We start from the raw sequence: 13309 nt of genomic DNA, 5'->3' as shown, positions 1-13309 counted from the left end.
TTCCCTTTTTGCTGCAGGTTTCCACCCATGCCAGGCTGCTAAACCAGAAGGATTTAGAAGTGCTGAGGAAGACACTCAATCTCCTAGATACAATCCACTGCCTCTTCCTAAGCCAGTTTGACACTGAACACGCTTTCTGCCAGGACCTCAGGTGGGCTGATATTTTTCTTTATCATTGCAGGTGATTTCCACTTCTCACAGTGCTTCGGGGTGAGGTGGGGTGAGACCTTTCTAAGAGAAAGCCTTAAAGAGGCTGTTTCATTGTACGAATTTCTTCAGTGAGCCGCAAGAAGCGAGATTGCTCCTCGTTCAGTTTCATTTTGATGAGCCGCAGAGCAGCAAAAGACTCCTGGCCTGTGCCAAGTAAGCAGCCTTCCTTTGTCCTTTCTTCTTCCTCCATCCTCCTCCGTCCTTCGTTGTCCTTTGTTCTTTCCTCCTCCCTTCTTTCCTCCTCCTTTGAGGCAAAACATACTTCTCAGAAACCTGTGCTGCCTTTTGGCCTTTTTTTCCCCCTAAGACTTGAACTGGGCTGTGCTCTGGACTCTGTTGTCTCATTTGCCCATGTGGTCATAGCAGGTTGTACCAACAGTGGCCAGAAAGAATGTCTTCTTGGGGTGGCGTCCACCCAAGAAAGCGGATTCAGGTGCTTGCAGCCTTTGGTGGGGAGGGAGATTAAGCCCTGGAAGGGCTCATAGAGGGAGGAAATGCAGTCGTTGCTTGGAGAGATCGGTCAAACGAGTCTGAATTAACCAGCTCTGACCTTCTGGTGGTGCTTCCAGGTACTGTGTCACAGATGAGCGAAGGAGGTCGGCCAGCCCCCATCTGTTGCATGTTGTGCTGATCACTAAAGTCCCGCGGGTCCTGGGAAGGTGCAGCTACCTGGCTTTTGACAGCAGTAAGGTGACGCTCACTACTTTGGGCTGGGAAAAGAGTGGGATGAGAACATGAAGATGGGCAGAGAAGGCACGTGAAGTGGTGAATCTTCCGCTTCTCGCTTTCTTCCTGCCCTGGTTGGCTGGTAAATCCGAGCAGCCAAGCTCACTGGTTTTACAAATGGCTGATGCACCAAAAGAGAGCAGATGGACTGATCCATCCTCTTGCCTCTCCAGGCGAGTGGAAATCCATCCACTTGGATGACCTAATGCCCCCAGAGAACTTTAAGGCCAATCTCGGCCAGCTCTCCGAAATGACCATTGCCGAGATTTTCACGAGCAGCTCCCTGCAGCACCTCACCATAAACCCACCGTCTCCCCACTGCTGTCCCTTCCAGAAACCCACTGTCCCAGCTTCCATGTCCCACCTGTGGATGGGAATGCATCTGGATCAAGCAGGTCCCAAGCTGTGGGTCCCAGGGGCACTTGCTGCTTTTGAGGTCTTCATAGCAATGCAGCCTTTGCCTCCTGACAGAAAAACTGTGATGGCGGAGCAAGCAGTTAATGATGGAAAGGTAGCTGTCCTGCTGGAGACTTCTGTGCGGAGTCAACATGCGCTTGTTGACCCCCATTCTTCGACTAGATGGTTGGGCAAACGGGGAAGAAATGGTCCGACCAATCATTGCAAGCCAGCTCTGGGTGACTCCTTGAATCCATGTTCTTGTTTAGAGGTTGCCAGCCAATTGCTCCACAAGCCTGAGGGTCTCCTGGCATCAAGAAGCTGATACCAAGCAGTTGGGTGGCTTCCACCCCAGTGCTACTTTATTTCTCCCTGTTGATTGTCAAGGCACTTCCGACACCTCCTGTGGATGGAAGTATCTCTTGTTGGTGTTTTGACAGCAGAGTCGTGTGGTTGATTGTGATTTCAGGTTCTCCAGAGAATTCTGCTGCCCTGGGAAGCCTCCCCGAGTCTGGTCTTTACCCAGAGGAAAATGTATGGCTTTTTTCTTTTTTTTCCCTCATTTTAGTTGCTTGCCATTGTGCAAGACCTGGCTTGGGTTTCAACAGACATTTTGGGATCTGCTTTTAAAGGGCCTTGCTTGGGCTGGTACCGTCTCACAGGAAAGAATAGCTGCAGGTCTTCCTGGGTCCGATTGTGAGGGTGAAGTAGGGTGGTGGTCTCCCAGCCCACCTGTGAGCGACTGGGACAAGACCAGGAGCCTTTTCTCACTGTCAACAAAGCAGTTTCCCTTACCAGGGACATCAGCAGCCCTCCACGCCCCGGGGACTGGCTTAACCGGGGTTTGTTGGGATGGTAAGATGGGATGGTAAGATGGGTACAGACCTCGGAGCCCACTGTGCTACGTTCTGGAGAAGATGAATCGATGTTCCAGGACAAGCACCCCCGGCAAATGAGAGCAAAGTAGCATCAAGCAACCAACTGACCACCAGTCTTTTCCAGCCACAATTCCTCAACGCCGACTCAATGATCAAAGGCAGCATCCAGAAGGCTGCGATCCAGCTGGAGGACAAGAAGGACAACAGCCAGCGTCCAACGGAGAGAATAAAGATCCTTCACAACTTGCTTTTCCACGCTCAGAATAACAGTACGTGTGAGCAGAGCGAACTAGAAGTGGCTCCTTCTTGCACATTGCAAGCCGTGTGGTGAGGAGACGACATCATCTAGGTTAGGAACCAGTTCTGGTGTCCCTCAAAGCCAAGGTGGGTGGAGAAGTACCCAAGGGACAGAGGACGAGGTTTGCATATGGTCTCCTTCACCTCCCTGCACAGTCCTTCATGATCAGAATCTACTAAACCACAAAGCTTTGCTGCAGACTTGGTAGATGATCCCAGATGGATGTCACTTACCGATGGAAGTCGATTACTGTGTAGGTCTAATTAACAAAAAAAAAAATTAGGTGGTATGATTTTTGAGTGGAAAAACAATGGCAACCAAAATCCTTTGCAGGTTTTTGACAGAGTCGAGATGAGCACAAGGAGGGTTTTAACCAGCGCTGTTTTGTGCTTACTTTCTAGCCACTTTATGACCATCCTGAAGAAGAGAATTTGTTACCTCCTACAAGAACGAGAGAAACCCATCCAAGAGCCAAGGGGATGGATTTTCTGCAGGGCGCTCTCTACCGAATTCATCCTGGAAGATACATCGTTCAGGTAGTGCTGGCTGTGAGCCACTTTCCTAATACCAAGTAATTCTGTTCCTAAAACTTCTCTGTGTCAAGTATGAGGCACCTTGCTTAAAGACCAAGACATGACAACCAAGAAGTGTCAAAATATGTGTGGGGTTTTTTTTTTAGTTTGGCTTTTTTTTATCATCCTAGAAGAAGGTGGGGGCTTGCTGAAAAGTCATAGTCAGTCTCAAAAGCAAAAAATTAATTAAGAGCACTGTTGTTGTTGAGGCAGCTTCTTTTGGAAGGGCTTGTCTGGAAGCAAACAACGTTGGTGGACTGTGACATAGACAAGGATGGCTACTGTCAAGCCTGGACGTCCACATTTGGTGTCTTCAGAAGTGGTTGGGTTGTTTTGGTTGACTTGTGGGTCTTCAAGACCGATGCTGTCCCCGGGCAGAGGAGGGTTTCTTGGTGGGAAGCAGGGAAGCAATGTAACGAGCCGCGTCATCTCCTTTTTCAGACAAGCGCTCTGGATGCACCTGGAAGACATTGTGGCAAACGTCTTTGCCCAAATTCTCGCCGTGGTGGATGCCAACAACCTGGATCACATCTCTCAAGGCTCGCCGCTCGCAGAACTGTGGCTCCAGATATTCCAAGAAGAAACATTCCTAAAAATCAAATACACCAGGAAGTAAGAGGCAGGGTATAAATGCACAGTAAGGTGGTTTTCCTTAGGAGAGTAAACGCTTGTGTTGGTAGTGAACCTGTAGCTCATGCTTGAGGTGCAGATGCGTATAACTTAGCCGTGGAAGGTCTTGGGTGTCAAGCCACTGGCACCAAAACGTCCCTGTTATTTTAAGCTATCAGCAAAATTGGCCCAATTTTCCCTGTTCCTGACTTTCCTATGAAATTTCTCCCCAGGTTTCTGAACCCTTTTAAAGAGAAGACACATCAGTGGGAGTCGAGAACTTCTCTGAGGTGGTCCATCTCTGGACACCTACGGTCTGTTGAATGATTTAATGCTTCTTTCTGCGCTGTTTGAATTCAAGGGCGGCAGATGCTAAGATTCCCGTGTTATCGATGGCCGAAGACCCCAACACCTCCCTCTTCTCCCAGTTGCCCTTCAGTTGGGTTTTGAAAGCCTACCTGGATGACATATGGGAGAAGGTCTCCCATATGAAAGGTGACATCAGAGTTTCCATGGGGGAGCTTTAACCCAGCAAAGCTGCCAAAAATCCACATCCTTCGTAGGAGGAACCTCGGGGGCTGTGTTCCTCACTCAAATGACCCAGAACTGCGTTGTGCATCTCTTCTGCATTATATCGCCTATTACATTGTGCCCGTTCACCCGTGGCCTTGCATTTGGCCACACGTCCACCTCAGTCTTAACGAGGAGCTCCCAATTTCCGCTAAGCGGTCGTAACTGTCTTCTCTGTCCCTTCTAGATCAACCCGAGAAGCCAACAGAGGAAGTGGCCAGATTCTACCAAAGCTTCATCAAGAACGTCTTGATGCCAGATGGCAGCAATCCAGACGTGCTACGCTATTACGCCAGCGACTTTCTCAGGATGGCTTTTCCTGGGCAAGATCTCTCAGTCTATGAGGTGAGTAGGATTGGGTAGAGCACCGTCTTCAGCTGGCATTAGCTTTGGCCCTAGTCCTAGCCTTCCTGGCCAAATCTGACGTTCTTGATAAATCCTCCCTTGTGCTGCTCTGTGGCTGCTCCTCAACTGTTCCGAACATTCGGTCTTAATGCCATTTATGAACTATTTTTGATGGGGAAACCTCATATAAGATACCACAGCAGTGGTAAGCATCCCACCTTAGTCCCCTTGCTGTTTACTTTGAGCAGAAACAACACTTTTCATTTTACCTGCAGGTTCTATCAAAAGTTTTCCTAGCCAGCGCAGAACAACTCTGCTCCTCTGTGGGCAGGGGGGAGATGAGCTTTTCCCCAATTTGGCTTCACATGGAATATTTCTACCTCCGAGACGATTATCAGCTTTTCGTTGATATAGCAAAAAGCAACGACGCTGTCATAAGCGAGCTGCAGGCAATGTATGAGACGAACCCCCCCAGAAATGGTGAGCAAAGAGCTGTGTTTGCCCTCTAACCCTTCTCCTACGGCATTTGAACGTGATGGCCTTCACAACTTCGATCATTCAGTTACATGTTATGTAGTTAGTAAGACATCCTTTTGTGTGTGTGTCACTCTGGGTATTACGTTGAAGTCCCCTTAGACACTTTGACCCTAGAGGTGGGTGGGATTCGTTGTGTCACGCTTCAGTGGTGTATTCCATCTCCTTAGCTTGCCACATCCACGTGGAGATGTCCACATCCCTCCTAAGATGCTTATTGCTTGGAGCACCGAGCTAAGGTTTTTAGAGAACTCCCCATGGCGACCCCAAGATCCTTTGTTCTCCAAGATGCAGTTAGGTTCATTAAAGCCCTTCCTGGTTTACAGATGCCAGCACTTCACCCGTAAAAAGTCCATTTCTTTCTAACTTAGCCCTGTCAACTACTCCAAAAGCCATACCAGCATCTAGTCACGCGGTATCCCTTCCCTCTGTGCCATCCACCAGCGAGATCCGTTCTTCACCTAGACTCCAGCTTTCTCTTGTCTTTGCAAATGTCATTTCAGTTTGCCACTCTCGATGCCTTGAACATTCTCCTGAAGAAAGTGCAGCCCTCCGAAAATGGACTTTTGCCCTTTGATGCCTGCGTAGCGTGGCTCAAAAGCGTCAAGTCCATTAAGCCCTGGGTGGAGTGGATCAGTCTGGACAACTACCAGCTTCAGTTCTACCAGAAGAAGAAGAAACTCCTGGAGAGTGTGTTGTAAGTTCAGTTGCTCTCTGTTGACAGTAGTGCAAGCAAACTTCTTGACGTCTGAAGGTGAGGTGAACTGAAGCCACCCTCCTCTTGGGGAGCCGGAGTCACGAGTCCTCCAGCTGTCCACGCCTTCCCAGTCCTTCCTCATTATCACAAAGACAGTGGCAAAGTGGCTCCAAAAAAAAGTCTTGGATCTTTCACCATGATCAAATTGCTTAGTTCTGGTGGCATTTCTCCTTGCACGCTTGACGGTGCCAAAATACTTTCTGGAGTGGGACAAGTAGGTCTCTCCAGAGACAACACCCAGAAATGGACTGGCAGTTTCAGTTTGGCCCAAGGTTTGTTGAAACAAGCAGCGTAGACAGGACCATGCCATATCTTTCTCCCTCTAACGCTATGTCAGAAGGTCTTGTGTCCTCAGGTGACCGCACGCTACCTGGGATGAGTCGCAGAAACACCAGTGGGAAGGGACCTTGGGAGGTCTGCGGTCCAAACTAATTGGCATCCTTTGGGGGGGTGTGTTTTACAGACATCGCTGGACCTGCACCAACATTGTCTACATGTTGATTGACCACCTGCTGCACAATGAGACACAAATAGAGGAGAAAGTCCTGAGGCTTGTGGTGAAGCATTTAATCTTCCTCTGGAATGTAGGTGTTTCCTGGGGCAGCTCATGGCTGTGAAGCTTGGGAGGGCTCTTCTCTTCCAGGAGACCTCTGGTCCCAGCTGTAGTGAGGGCTTAGGAGTGGGCAAAGGCTGGAAACACCATCCAAGAGACAAACACTATTTGGATTCAGTATCCAAAATGAGGGCTTCAGACTCAAGAAAGGCTTCCTTGAGACTTTAAAGGGGTGCTCCAGGTCGCTTACCCTCAGAGGTCCACGCAGTGACATCCATACATGGATCTGCTTAATTCTGCTGTTAAAATCTGTGCCCCTGCAGCACTGACATCCCTTAACGTTCGTCCTCCACATACCAGAGAGATGTTGTTGCTGAACTTGCGCCGTGTGTTTGTCTTTTGCAGCGCCTCTACGTAACCTCGGGATTTGAGCCGGAGAAGACTTTTGATTTGGTGACGAAAGTGCTGAAGAAATGCAACGAGAATGCCGATGCTGTGTATCTGGTGTAAGTCCGAGCCGGAAAAAAGTTGACTTTGGGGTCCTTCTCCATCGATGCGATGTTTGTAAAGGGTGGGGGAAATACGTCAGCACTAGGGGTGAACGTCTTTGGGCCAAAGGGAGGCCATACTGATGAAGCCAAGGGGTGAGAGCCTGTCTTGGAAGTGATGAATCATCTCTGGAAGAACGTCTTTTAGGTGCGGTGCCAAAGAAACCAGCTCCCCTGAGCACCCAGGCTCTCCATCCCCTTCACCCAGCCATCCTCACCACAGACCTCTCTGAGATGGGATGGGCCTCGGGCAGCTTAGAAGCTGCTGGTTCTTGAAGCAGTGGTGTGTCACCCTGATTCTCTACTCACCAGTGAGGCTAGGCAAAAGCGCCCATCCAGCTTCATCCCCACCCCAGGGTGTATGTTAGGCAGTAGCCAAGCCACCCCCCTCCTCAAATCCGGCAGCAGCGCTGAGCTGCCTCTTCTTTTGGTGGTGTCCCTCAGGAAGGGTGTGAAGGAATGCAAGAGCTGCCTGCAGGAGATCACTGACCCGGCGGAGCTGCCCTGCGGCCACATCTTCTGCACTCGCTGCATCCTGGAGTGGGCGAACAAGCAGTGTAAGATCTGCAAGGCGGAATTCCCGGAGGATTATACGCCCACGAGGTTTCCCGGTGCTGGCAAAAACCTGCCTGTCTCAAGTGTCTTCATGTTAAATATTGGGATAGAAGATGCTGGTGCCTGAACAAATGGCCATCTTGTCTCCCTGGTTTGGGTCCTGTGCTCTGCAGAGAGAGGGACGTTGCTTCTTTCCTTGGTTGGCGGTTGACCACGAGTCTCGGTTTTCTTCTTGCCTCCAGGGAAGCTGTCGCCTGTCACAACAAATTCAGGAGGAAATGCAGTTCCTTCTTCGTTGAGTTCATCACCGTGTACTTTTTGGGAGACAGAGAGGCACCATCTGCTAAAATCGTTCAGCGACTGATACAGTTTGTGGCTTGCAAACCCAACCCTGAGCATCAGGCGGGGAAAAGGGTACAAGAGCTTGGTTCTGCACTACCTGGGTCTGACCTTGCGCTCTTGGAAGTCAAATAACGGATGTCATCCTTCCTTCCTAGTGTACAAGCCGAAAAGCGAGTTGTCGCCCTTCGAAGAGTGCATGACTACCGTCCAGTCCTCCCTCCTGAAGCTGCTGCTGCGATGCGGGTCAGCCCCGAGGTTGCTCCCAAACCGCATTGCTGAACCCCTTGGCTACGTGGATGCTGATGCTCTTGTGCCCTTTTCTGCCCTAGGTTCAACAACGTCAAGGTTCACTTGGAAGAATACCTGTCCCAGACGGAGGAAAAGATAATATCCAACCAAAGTAAGATGGACCATTTCTGCTTCATGGTGGTGCACTGTCTGGAGGTGAGTGCCCGTTGGGATGCACTGGGAATCCCAGCAAACACCATAACTTGGAGCCACCACCCCAGCTAAAACCTATTAATCACACTAATTACTCCCCCCCTCCACATTTTTTTATGGCTGAGGAACCAAAGGAGGAACTCACCTTGAAGATGAGGAGAAGGCACAAGGAAGAAGGAGGAGCTCCTCAGTTATAACCCACCTTCAGTTTCTTAAAAACTCTCTCTCTCTCTCCCCCTCTCGCAGGATTTTACGTATCCTTCTTCTGAAGACGTCAGCCAGCTTGCTGAAAACTGCCTCGCCACCGCAGACCTGTCCGCTTTCTGCAAGCCCGAGGTCTCAAGAATTAACACCCTCCAGTTCATTGCCTAGCTCCGGCTCTCCATCAGCCACCTGGCCACCGTGCTTGGCCGACGGATGCTTTCCGGTGAGTCCTTTTGCTTAGCGTAGCTTGAAAACTGTGCCTTCCCCTCAGCAGGTCTAGAACAAGCCCAGAAAAGGTCTAGCCTTGGAAGTTTTTGCTGGAAAATTACTGTTTTTATGAAAATTGAAGTTGTTTTGGACAAACTTGCCAGCTCTTCAGTTCCCAGACTCGCTGTGTTCTCCAAGTATTTCCCTACGTATTAAGGGACCCTCTGGACATTGGCTTGAAGCCATGTTTCAACTTGTGGTGGGAAGATCCTACTGGATCCTAGACCCTACTGCAACCTAAACAGCTGTAGGGGCTGCGTTGGTGAAGGACACGTGTGACGTGCCACCACCGGGGACTGGGCATAATGAGAAACCTCCTTGCCAGCTGCAGATCCCAATGCACCCGCTGCCGAGGGGAATGAGAAAGAGCAAGACCTGGTGAACGCAATGAAGAAGCTGGTGGCGAAGGCTCCGACTCCGTGGCCTCAGGTGTTCCTCATCAGAAATCTCTGTGACATCTACGGGCTCGCCTCTATGTGGAAGACCCTCCAGGTGGAGAAGTGGATTTTACCCCAAGGGGTAGAAATTTCACAGGTGGGTTATTTTTCGAGAGCCTCGTGCCGAAGCAGAGCTGAGAGGGGTGATGGGATTCACGGAGCTTGAGCCCTCTAAAATTGACTCACAGGGCTCCCTTTCGGTTGAGGAGCACGACAGGTCCCCATAGGCTGCAGTCAACCTCCTCTTTGTGCCCTTCCGCTTGCTTCTTAGGATAACAAAGTGCATCTGTGTTTTTCAGGATAGAAGCACCCGGTCGAATACAGCACTGATGTTTTCGGTGCTGGACAAAGCACAAAACCAGCTAAAGAGCAAAGATTCCACGGAAAACCAGAGCTTGACTGTGAGTATCCGTTGTGTCTCTCACAGGAGGTTTCCACAGCTGTTCGTCTGGAACTGTTGGTTGGTCTTGGACCAACCTCCTGTTTCCAGGAGGTTTCCATCTGTGTTGATGGAGAGCTGTGCCAGCTCCCTGCTGCCAGGGGACACAAATGGGACACTGCATGGACAGTGAACCTCAGTGGTGAAGCCAGAAGACCCCTCACGGGGAGGTGCCATGACAGTTGCCTTCACTTAAATCTGTTCTGTTCAACTTTCGTAGTCCGTCATGAGACAAATGGAGACCATCCTCCGGTTGCCGTCCATCCCAGATGAGCTGCTGGAAGACAAACTGAAGAAGATCATGGATGCTTTGGGTGACGGTGAAGACCCAGGCCTGCTGGAGGTGGTCTTCCACACTGCGCTCACTCTGGCCTTGTTCCCGAGCCGCATCACTCACCTCCTCAAGAACATCTGCTTCAAGCCTGATGTGGTGAAGGTGAGTCGCAAGGCCGAGGTGCACAGCTCTCTCCACCCCACTGTCCTGGCACAATGTGTCCTGGCAGACAGGCTTTGTTTTGGTCAGCTTGTTGCTTTGTAGATCATTGTTCCTCTTCCTTCTTGTTCCTTGGGCTGAGAAATAACGGCGACCATCCGTCCTGGTCTACTTCAAATGTGGATGAGATGTATGGTCTCCCTCACTCCCTCACTTGGTCCCCATTCCCTCACCAGAAGTTTCTCCCCGGTTACAGTGGCCACGCAGGCGGACTCTTCCTCCCCACTGCTTGCTTTAGAAGCAGAATTGTTCCTCAGATAGGTGGGAAGCGAGCTAGGAAGATGGTTACCCGACGCCTCCCTTTCTATCGTGTTTCCTTTCAAGGGGTCCTACCTTCCCACCATGCCTGGAGACCTGCTTTTTGACGAGAAGAACTGGAAAATTGGTGCGATGGATAAGATTTGGAGTAAGTGTGGGGGGAATCTCGCGCCTGTGCATGTCGGTGACCCACCAGCAACTGATTGAGATCAGGCAGGGGACGGAGGGAAGGGATTAAAGACTCCCGAAGGCTATCTCTGTCCTTCTGTTGAGTCGTTCATGATCTCCACCTGGGTGGAGCAACTTTGGGTCCTTTTTGACAAGCTCTGAGAGGCATGCGGTGGGGCTGTATGCCAGGAGGTGGGAGCCAGGCCTGTCACCCTCTTGGTGAGCTTCTGGCCACGTTCCCATCACGGAGGGTTTTGTGGGAGATGACTGACTAACCGTATCCTCTTTCACACATAGCTTGTCAGTGTGGCTCGTACTGGATTGTCACCAATGGAAGTGTCTCCTTCTGCCTGGTGGTCTTTGCAGCTCTGTCTTCTTGCGCTTCTCATTGCATCTCTGTCACCTCCACGGGAAAAAGCCAGGCTTGGGATGAGCTTCTCAGGTCTTCTTCAGGCTCCCAGAGGTGCCCATCCCCATTGCACCATCCTGAAACACATCTTGGCCTCTTGGCCCGGCTGCTTCTACTGGGTGGCGGCTATAAATGCTCCTCCTGCTGCCCTGCTCCCCTCCTAATGTGGACTCCAATGTCACCTCTGTGTCAAGTGGTCCTTCAGCTGCAGGAACAGCTGCAAGGCTCAGAAGCCAGGCGGGCTCTTCTACAAGCCAGGCGGGCTCTTCTACAAGCCAGGCGGGCTCTTCTCCCAGCCAGGTTGGCTCTTTTCCCAGCAAGGCACTAGGCTAAAAGGGGCTGGGATTTTGTGTCTCCCCGTGGGAGCAGTGGAGCGAAGCAGGTGCTTCCAGGTCTTGGTTAGTCCCATCCCCAAATCGATGCCTAGACGTATCCTGCTGACTGTAGGAAGAACCTGGCTGGTCTGGAGATGTTTGCTCATAGGCACGCATCCCCTCCTGCCTCTCGTTAGCTGTTGCAATGACCCCATGTAGAAAGCCAGGTGGAGGACGTGGAAACCCCCTGGGTGCCCTCAGCTTTTGCTAGATGCCTTCAGCACCCGGCTGGGCTTCCAACCCTCTCTCTCGCTCCACCCTCACGTGTCCAAATGCAGTGTGGGCTTCCCATGGAAGTGAAGAAATGCAAGTGTGGTGCTGCCGTTGGGGGAACTAACCACAAACCTGAGACAGGCTTCATGCGGAAGGAGATGTAAGTCAACACTCCTGGCTCCGAAGCCCCAGAGGGCTTCACCCACCCACCTAACCCTCCCGCAGAGCCATGGGCATGGGGAAAATGCCATGGTTGGCCAAAGCAAAGGTCTCTGCGTCCCACGGTCCCATTGTGGGACCTAGCAAAAGACGTGGTGTGTAGTTGCTCTTTCTGAACGCAGCACCGAGGATAGAACGGAGAAAGGGTACATCCTGGCGAGCCGTCTCTTGCGGAGAAATGAGCTGGAGAGGTGCCTGTCGCCTGCCTGCGTCAATCTCGTGAGAGCTCTGCTCCATTCATGCCTCCTGCTGGGGATCTACGCTGACAAACAGGTGAGCGACCACCACACCATGAGGACTTTTCAGCCTAGCTTGAGAGGAGACCTTCGTGAGAGCCTAACAGAGGAACCTGCCCCGTCTTTCAGGCAATTCTAGACCTGATGAAAGAAGAGCCGGACGATGTGTAATAGTTCTTCTGGGGCCACCTTCGGAAAGACGTCGCGTGCCTGGCAGGCACTTTTTTTTAGGAACACGGAGGATGCCGTGTTGACTGTCCATCTGTTTCTACAGCGCCTGAGCAACGACAGCCTAGCAGGTAGAGACGTGCTGGGAAGCTCTGGGAGGTCACCGGCAGGCTCGTGGTGGTTGGTTTTTAACTGGGACTGGTGTCCTTGGTTCCTCCTTCCCGGGACAGTCTCCATTCCGGGGAACCGGTGAGAAGACAGGGAGGACCGTGAGGGCAGTGAGCTCATTCAGAGCACTCAGGCCAGACCAGCTTGACGACATGAGCAAACTGGGAGATAGTTTGCTCCAAGTAGGCAACTGTTCATCCCTTCTGCTCTCGGTTCCTCTTATTTCTACATCATCTTACTCCCTGCTGTCAAGAAACCCAACAAAGCTCTGGGCAGACCCCAGGGTCTACAGGGTAAAATTTCACGTATTCCTTTGTGTCTTCTACAGATGAGAGTGTAGCCTTGAGCATCCTGCATGAGGAAAAGGACCGAGAAGAAAGGGAAACCTCCTTCAAAGCCCTGGCTCAGCCCTTCTTCCAGGTATGCTTGCGCCCAGCTGCTGCTCGCAGGTACTGTGTACCCAAAGCACTGCTTTGCTGGTGGTTGCGTCCATGTCCAGACACATCTGAGCTCAGGGTTCTTCCCACGTGGAAGAAAAGAGATTTGTCCCCTCTTTTTTGAACTGGGACCTGGTGCAGTCTCCTGCTTTGCTCCTGCAGAGAGCTGGCTTCTTGGATGCTTTTTATATGCCGATTCAGATCCTCCTTGGAAAGCAGTTGGGTTTCCTCGCTTGGAGAGAATCACCTGTGGGTTTCTCCCTGGGCAGTTCTGCTCCTGTCCCTTTGGTGGCAAGTTCTCACCATGCCCCCCATTTCTCCAGAGCCCTTGTTGCTTTTCTTTACACTAAGAACCCATTAATCCCCTCGGGCTGCTTGGGTAACGAGGGGTGGCTCCTAACGACCCTTGGGTTCTTGCAGGAATTGGAGCAGAGCCTTCATTCTGTCAAGGAGCAGAGGATGAATGAAGGTCCCCATGGCTGCAC

General features: G+C 51.2%; 4 protein-coding genes across 5 annotated transcripts in view; all 4 read left to right on the top strand.

The window, feature by feature from the left end:
• Positions 1–181: 181 nt before the first annotated feature.
• On the top strand, positions 182–1575 carry LOC103915523 (the record flags this gene model as incomplete). Its single annotated transcript, XM_009322357.1, has 5 exons — positions 182–215; positions 280–363; positions 780–895; positions 1110–1447; positions 1516–1575. Coding segments are annotated over 5 exons (632 nt in total), but the record flags the coding sequence as incomplete, so codon positions are not given.
• Positions 1576–4977: 3402 nt separating this feature from the next.
• LOC103915522 (E3 ubiquitin-protein ligase RNF213-like) lies at positions 4978–8706 on the top strand. The gene is made up of 8 exons (XM_009322355.1): positions 4978–5084; positions 5642–5835; positions 6359–6479; positions 6854–6954; positions 7441–7670; positions 8049–8136; positions 8223–8337; positions 8581–8706. The coding sequence occupies exons 1-8, from the start codon at positions 5061–5063 to the stop codon at positions 8704–8706; spliced, it is 999 nt and encodes a 332-aa protein (XP_009320630.1). The 5' UTR covers positions 4978–5060.
• LOC103915520 (E3 ubiquitin-protein ligase RNF213-like) lies at positions 8051–12747 on the top strand. 2 transcript variants are annotated; one of them, XM_009322353.1, is made up of 12 exons: positions 8051–8136; positions 8223–8337; positions 8581–8761; positions 9137–9339; positions 9542–9643; positions 9902–10117; positions 10499–10580; positions 10898–10932; positions 11662–11756; positions 11938–12088; positions 12181–12350; positions 12716–12747. In XM_009322353.1, the coding sequence occupies exons 3-11, from the start codon at positions 8752–8754 to the stop codon at positions 12220–12222; spliced, it is 936 nt and encodes a 311-aa protein (XP_009320628.1). In that variant the 5' UTR covers positions 8051–8136; positions 8223–8337; positions 8581–8751; the 3' UTR covers positions 12223–12350; positions 12716–12747. The 2 variants fall into 2 exon arrangements, with proteins under 2 accessions (XP_009320628.1, XP_009320627.1); XM_009322352.1 differs by having other exon boundaries at positions 9131–9339.
• The window catches only part of LOC103915521 (E3 ubiquitin-protein ligase RNF213-like), a 5023-nt gene continuing 4253 nt past the window's right edge, over positions 12540–13309 (top strand). The window contains exons 1-2 of the mRNA XM_009322354.1: positions 12540–12558; positions 12716–12807. Of these exons, the coding sequence (XP_009320629.1) occupies positions 12540–12558; positions 12716–12807 (111 nt within the window). The remainder of the gene's footprint in view (positions 12559–12715; positions 12808–13309) is intronic.

This window comes from Pygoscelis adeliae, unplaced genomic scaffold (assembly GCF_000699105.1).
Source record: "Pygoscelis adeliae isolate BGI_AS28 unplaced genomic scaffold, ASM69910v1 Scaffold774, whole genome shotgun sequence".
In the NCBI taxonomy this organism is placed as follows: domain Eukaryota; kingdom Metazoa; phylum Chordata; class Aves; order Sphenisciformes; family Spheniscidae; genus Pygoscelis; species Pygoscelis adeliae.
Note: the sequence above shows the minus strand (reverse complement) of the source record. Positions and strands in the feature narration are given on the sequence as shown.

Excerpts from the sequence above, each read along its gene's own strand:
- LOC103915520 (XM_009322352.1), top strand. Across the intron at positions 10,581-10,897 it reads TGCGATGGATAAGATTTGGA|CTTGTCAGTGTGGCTCGTAC; the intron begins GTAAGTGTGGGG and ends TTTCACACATAG. Across the intron at positions 10,933-11,661 it reads CGTACTGGATTGTCACCAAT|TGTGGGCTTCCCATGGAAGT; the intron begins GGAAGTGTCTCC and ends GTCCAAATGCAG.
- LOC103915522 (XM_009322355.1), top strand. The coding sequence starts at position 5,061 with ATGAGACGAACCCCCCCAGAAATG. Across the intron at positions 5,836-6,358 it reads AAACTCCTGGAGAGTGTGTT|ACATCGCTGGACCTGCACCA; the intron begins GTAAGTTCAGTT and ends TGTGTTTTACAG. Across the intron at positions 6,480-6,853 it reads ATTTAATCTTCCTCTGGAAT|CGCCTCTACGTAACCTCGGG; the intron begins GTAGGTGTTTCC and ends TGTCTTTTGCAG.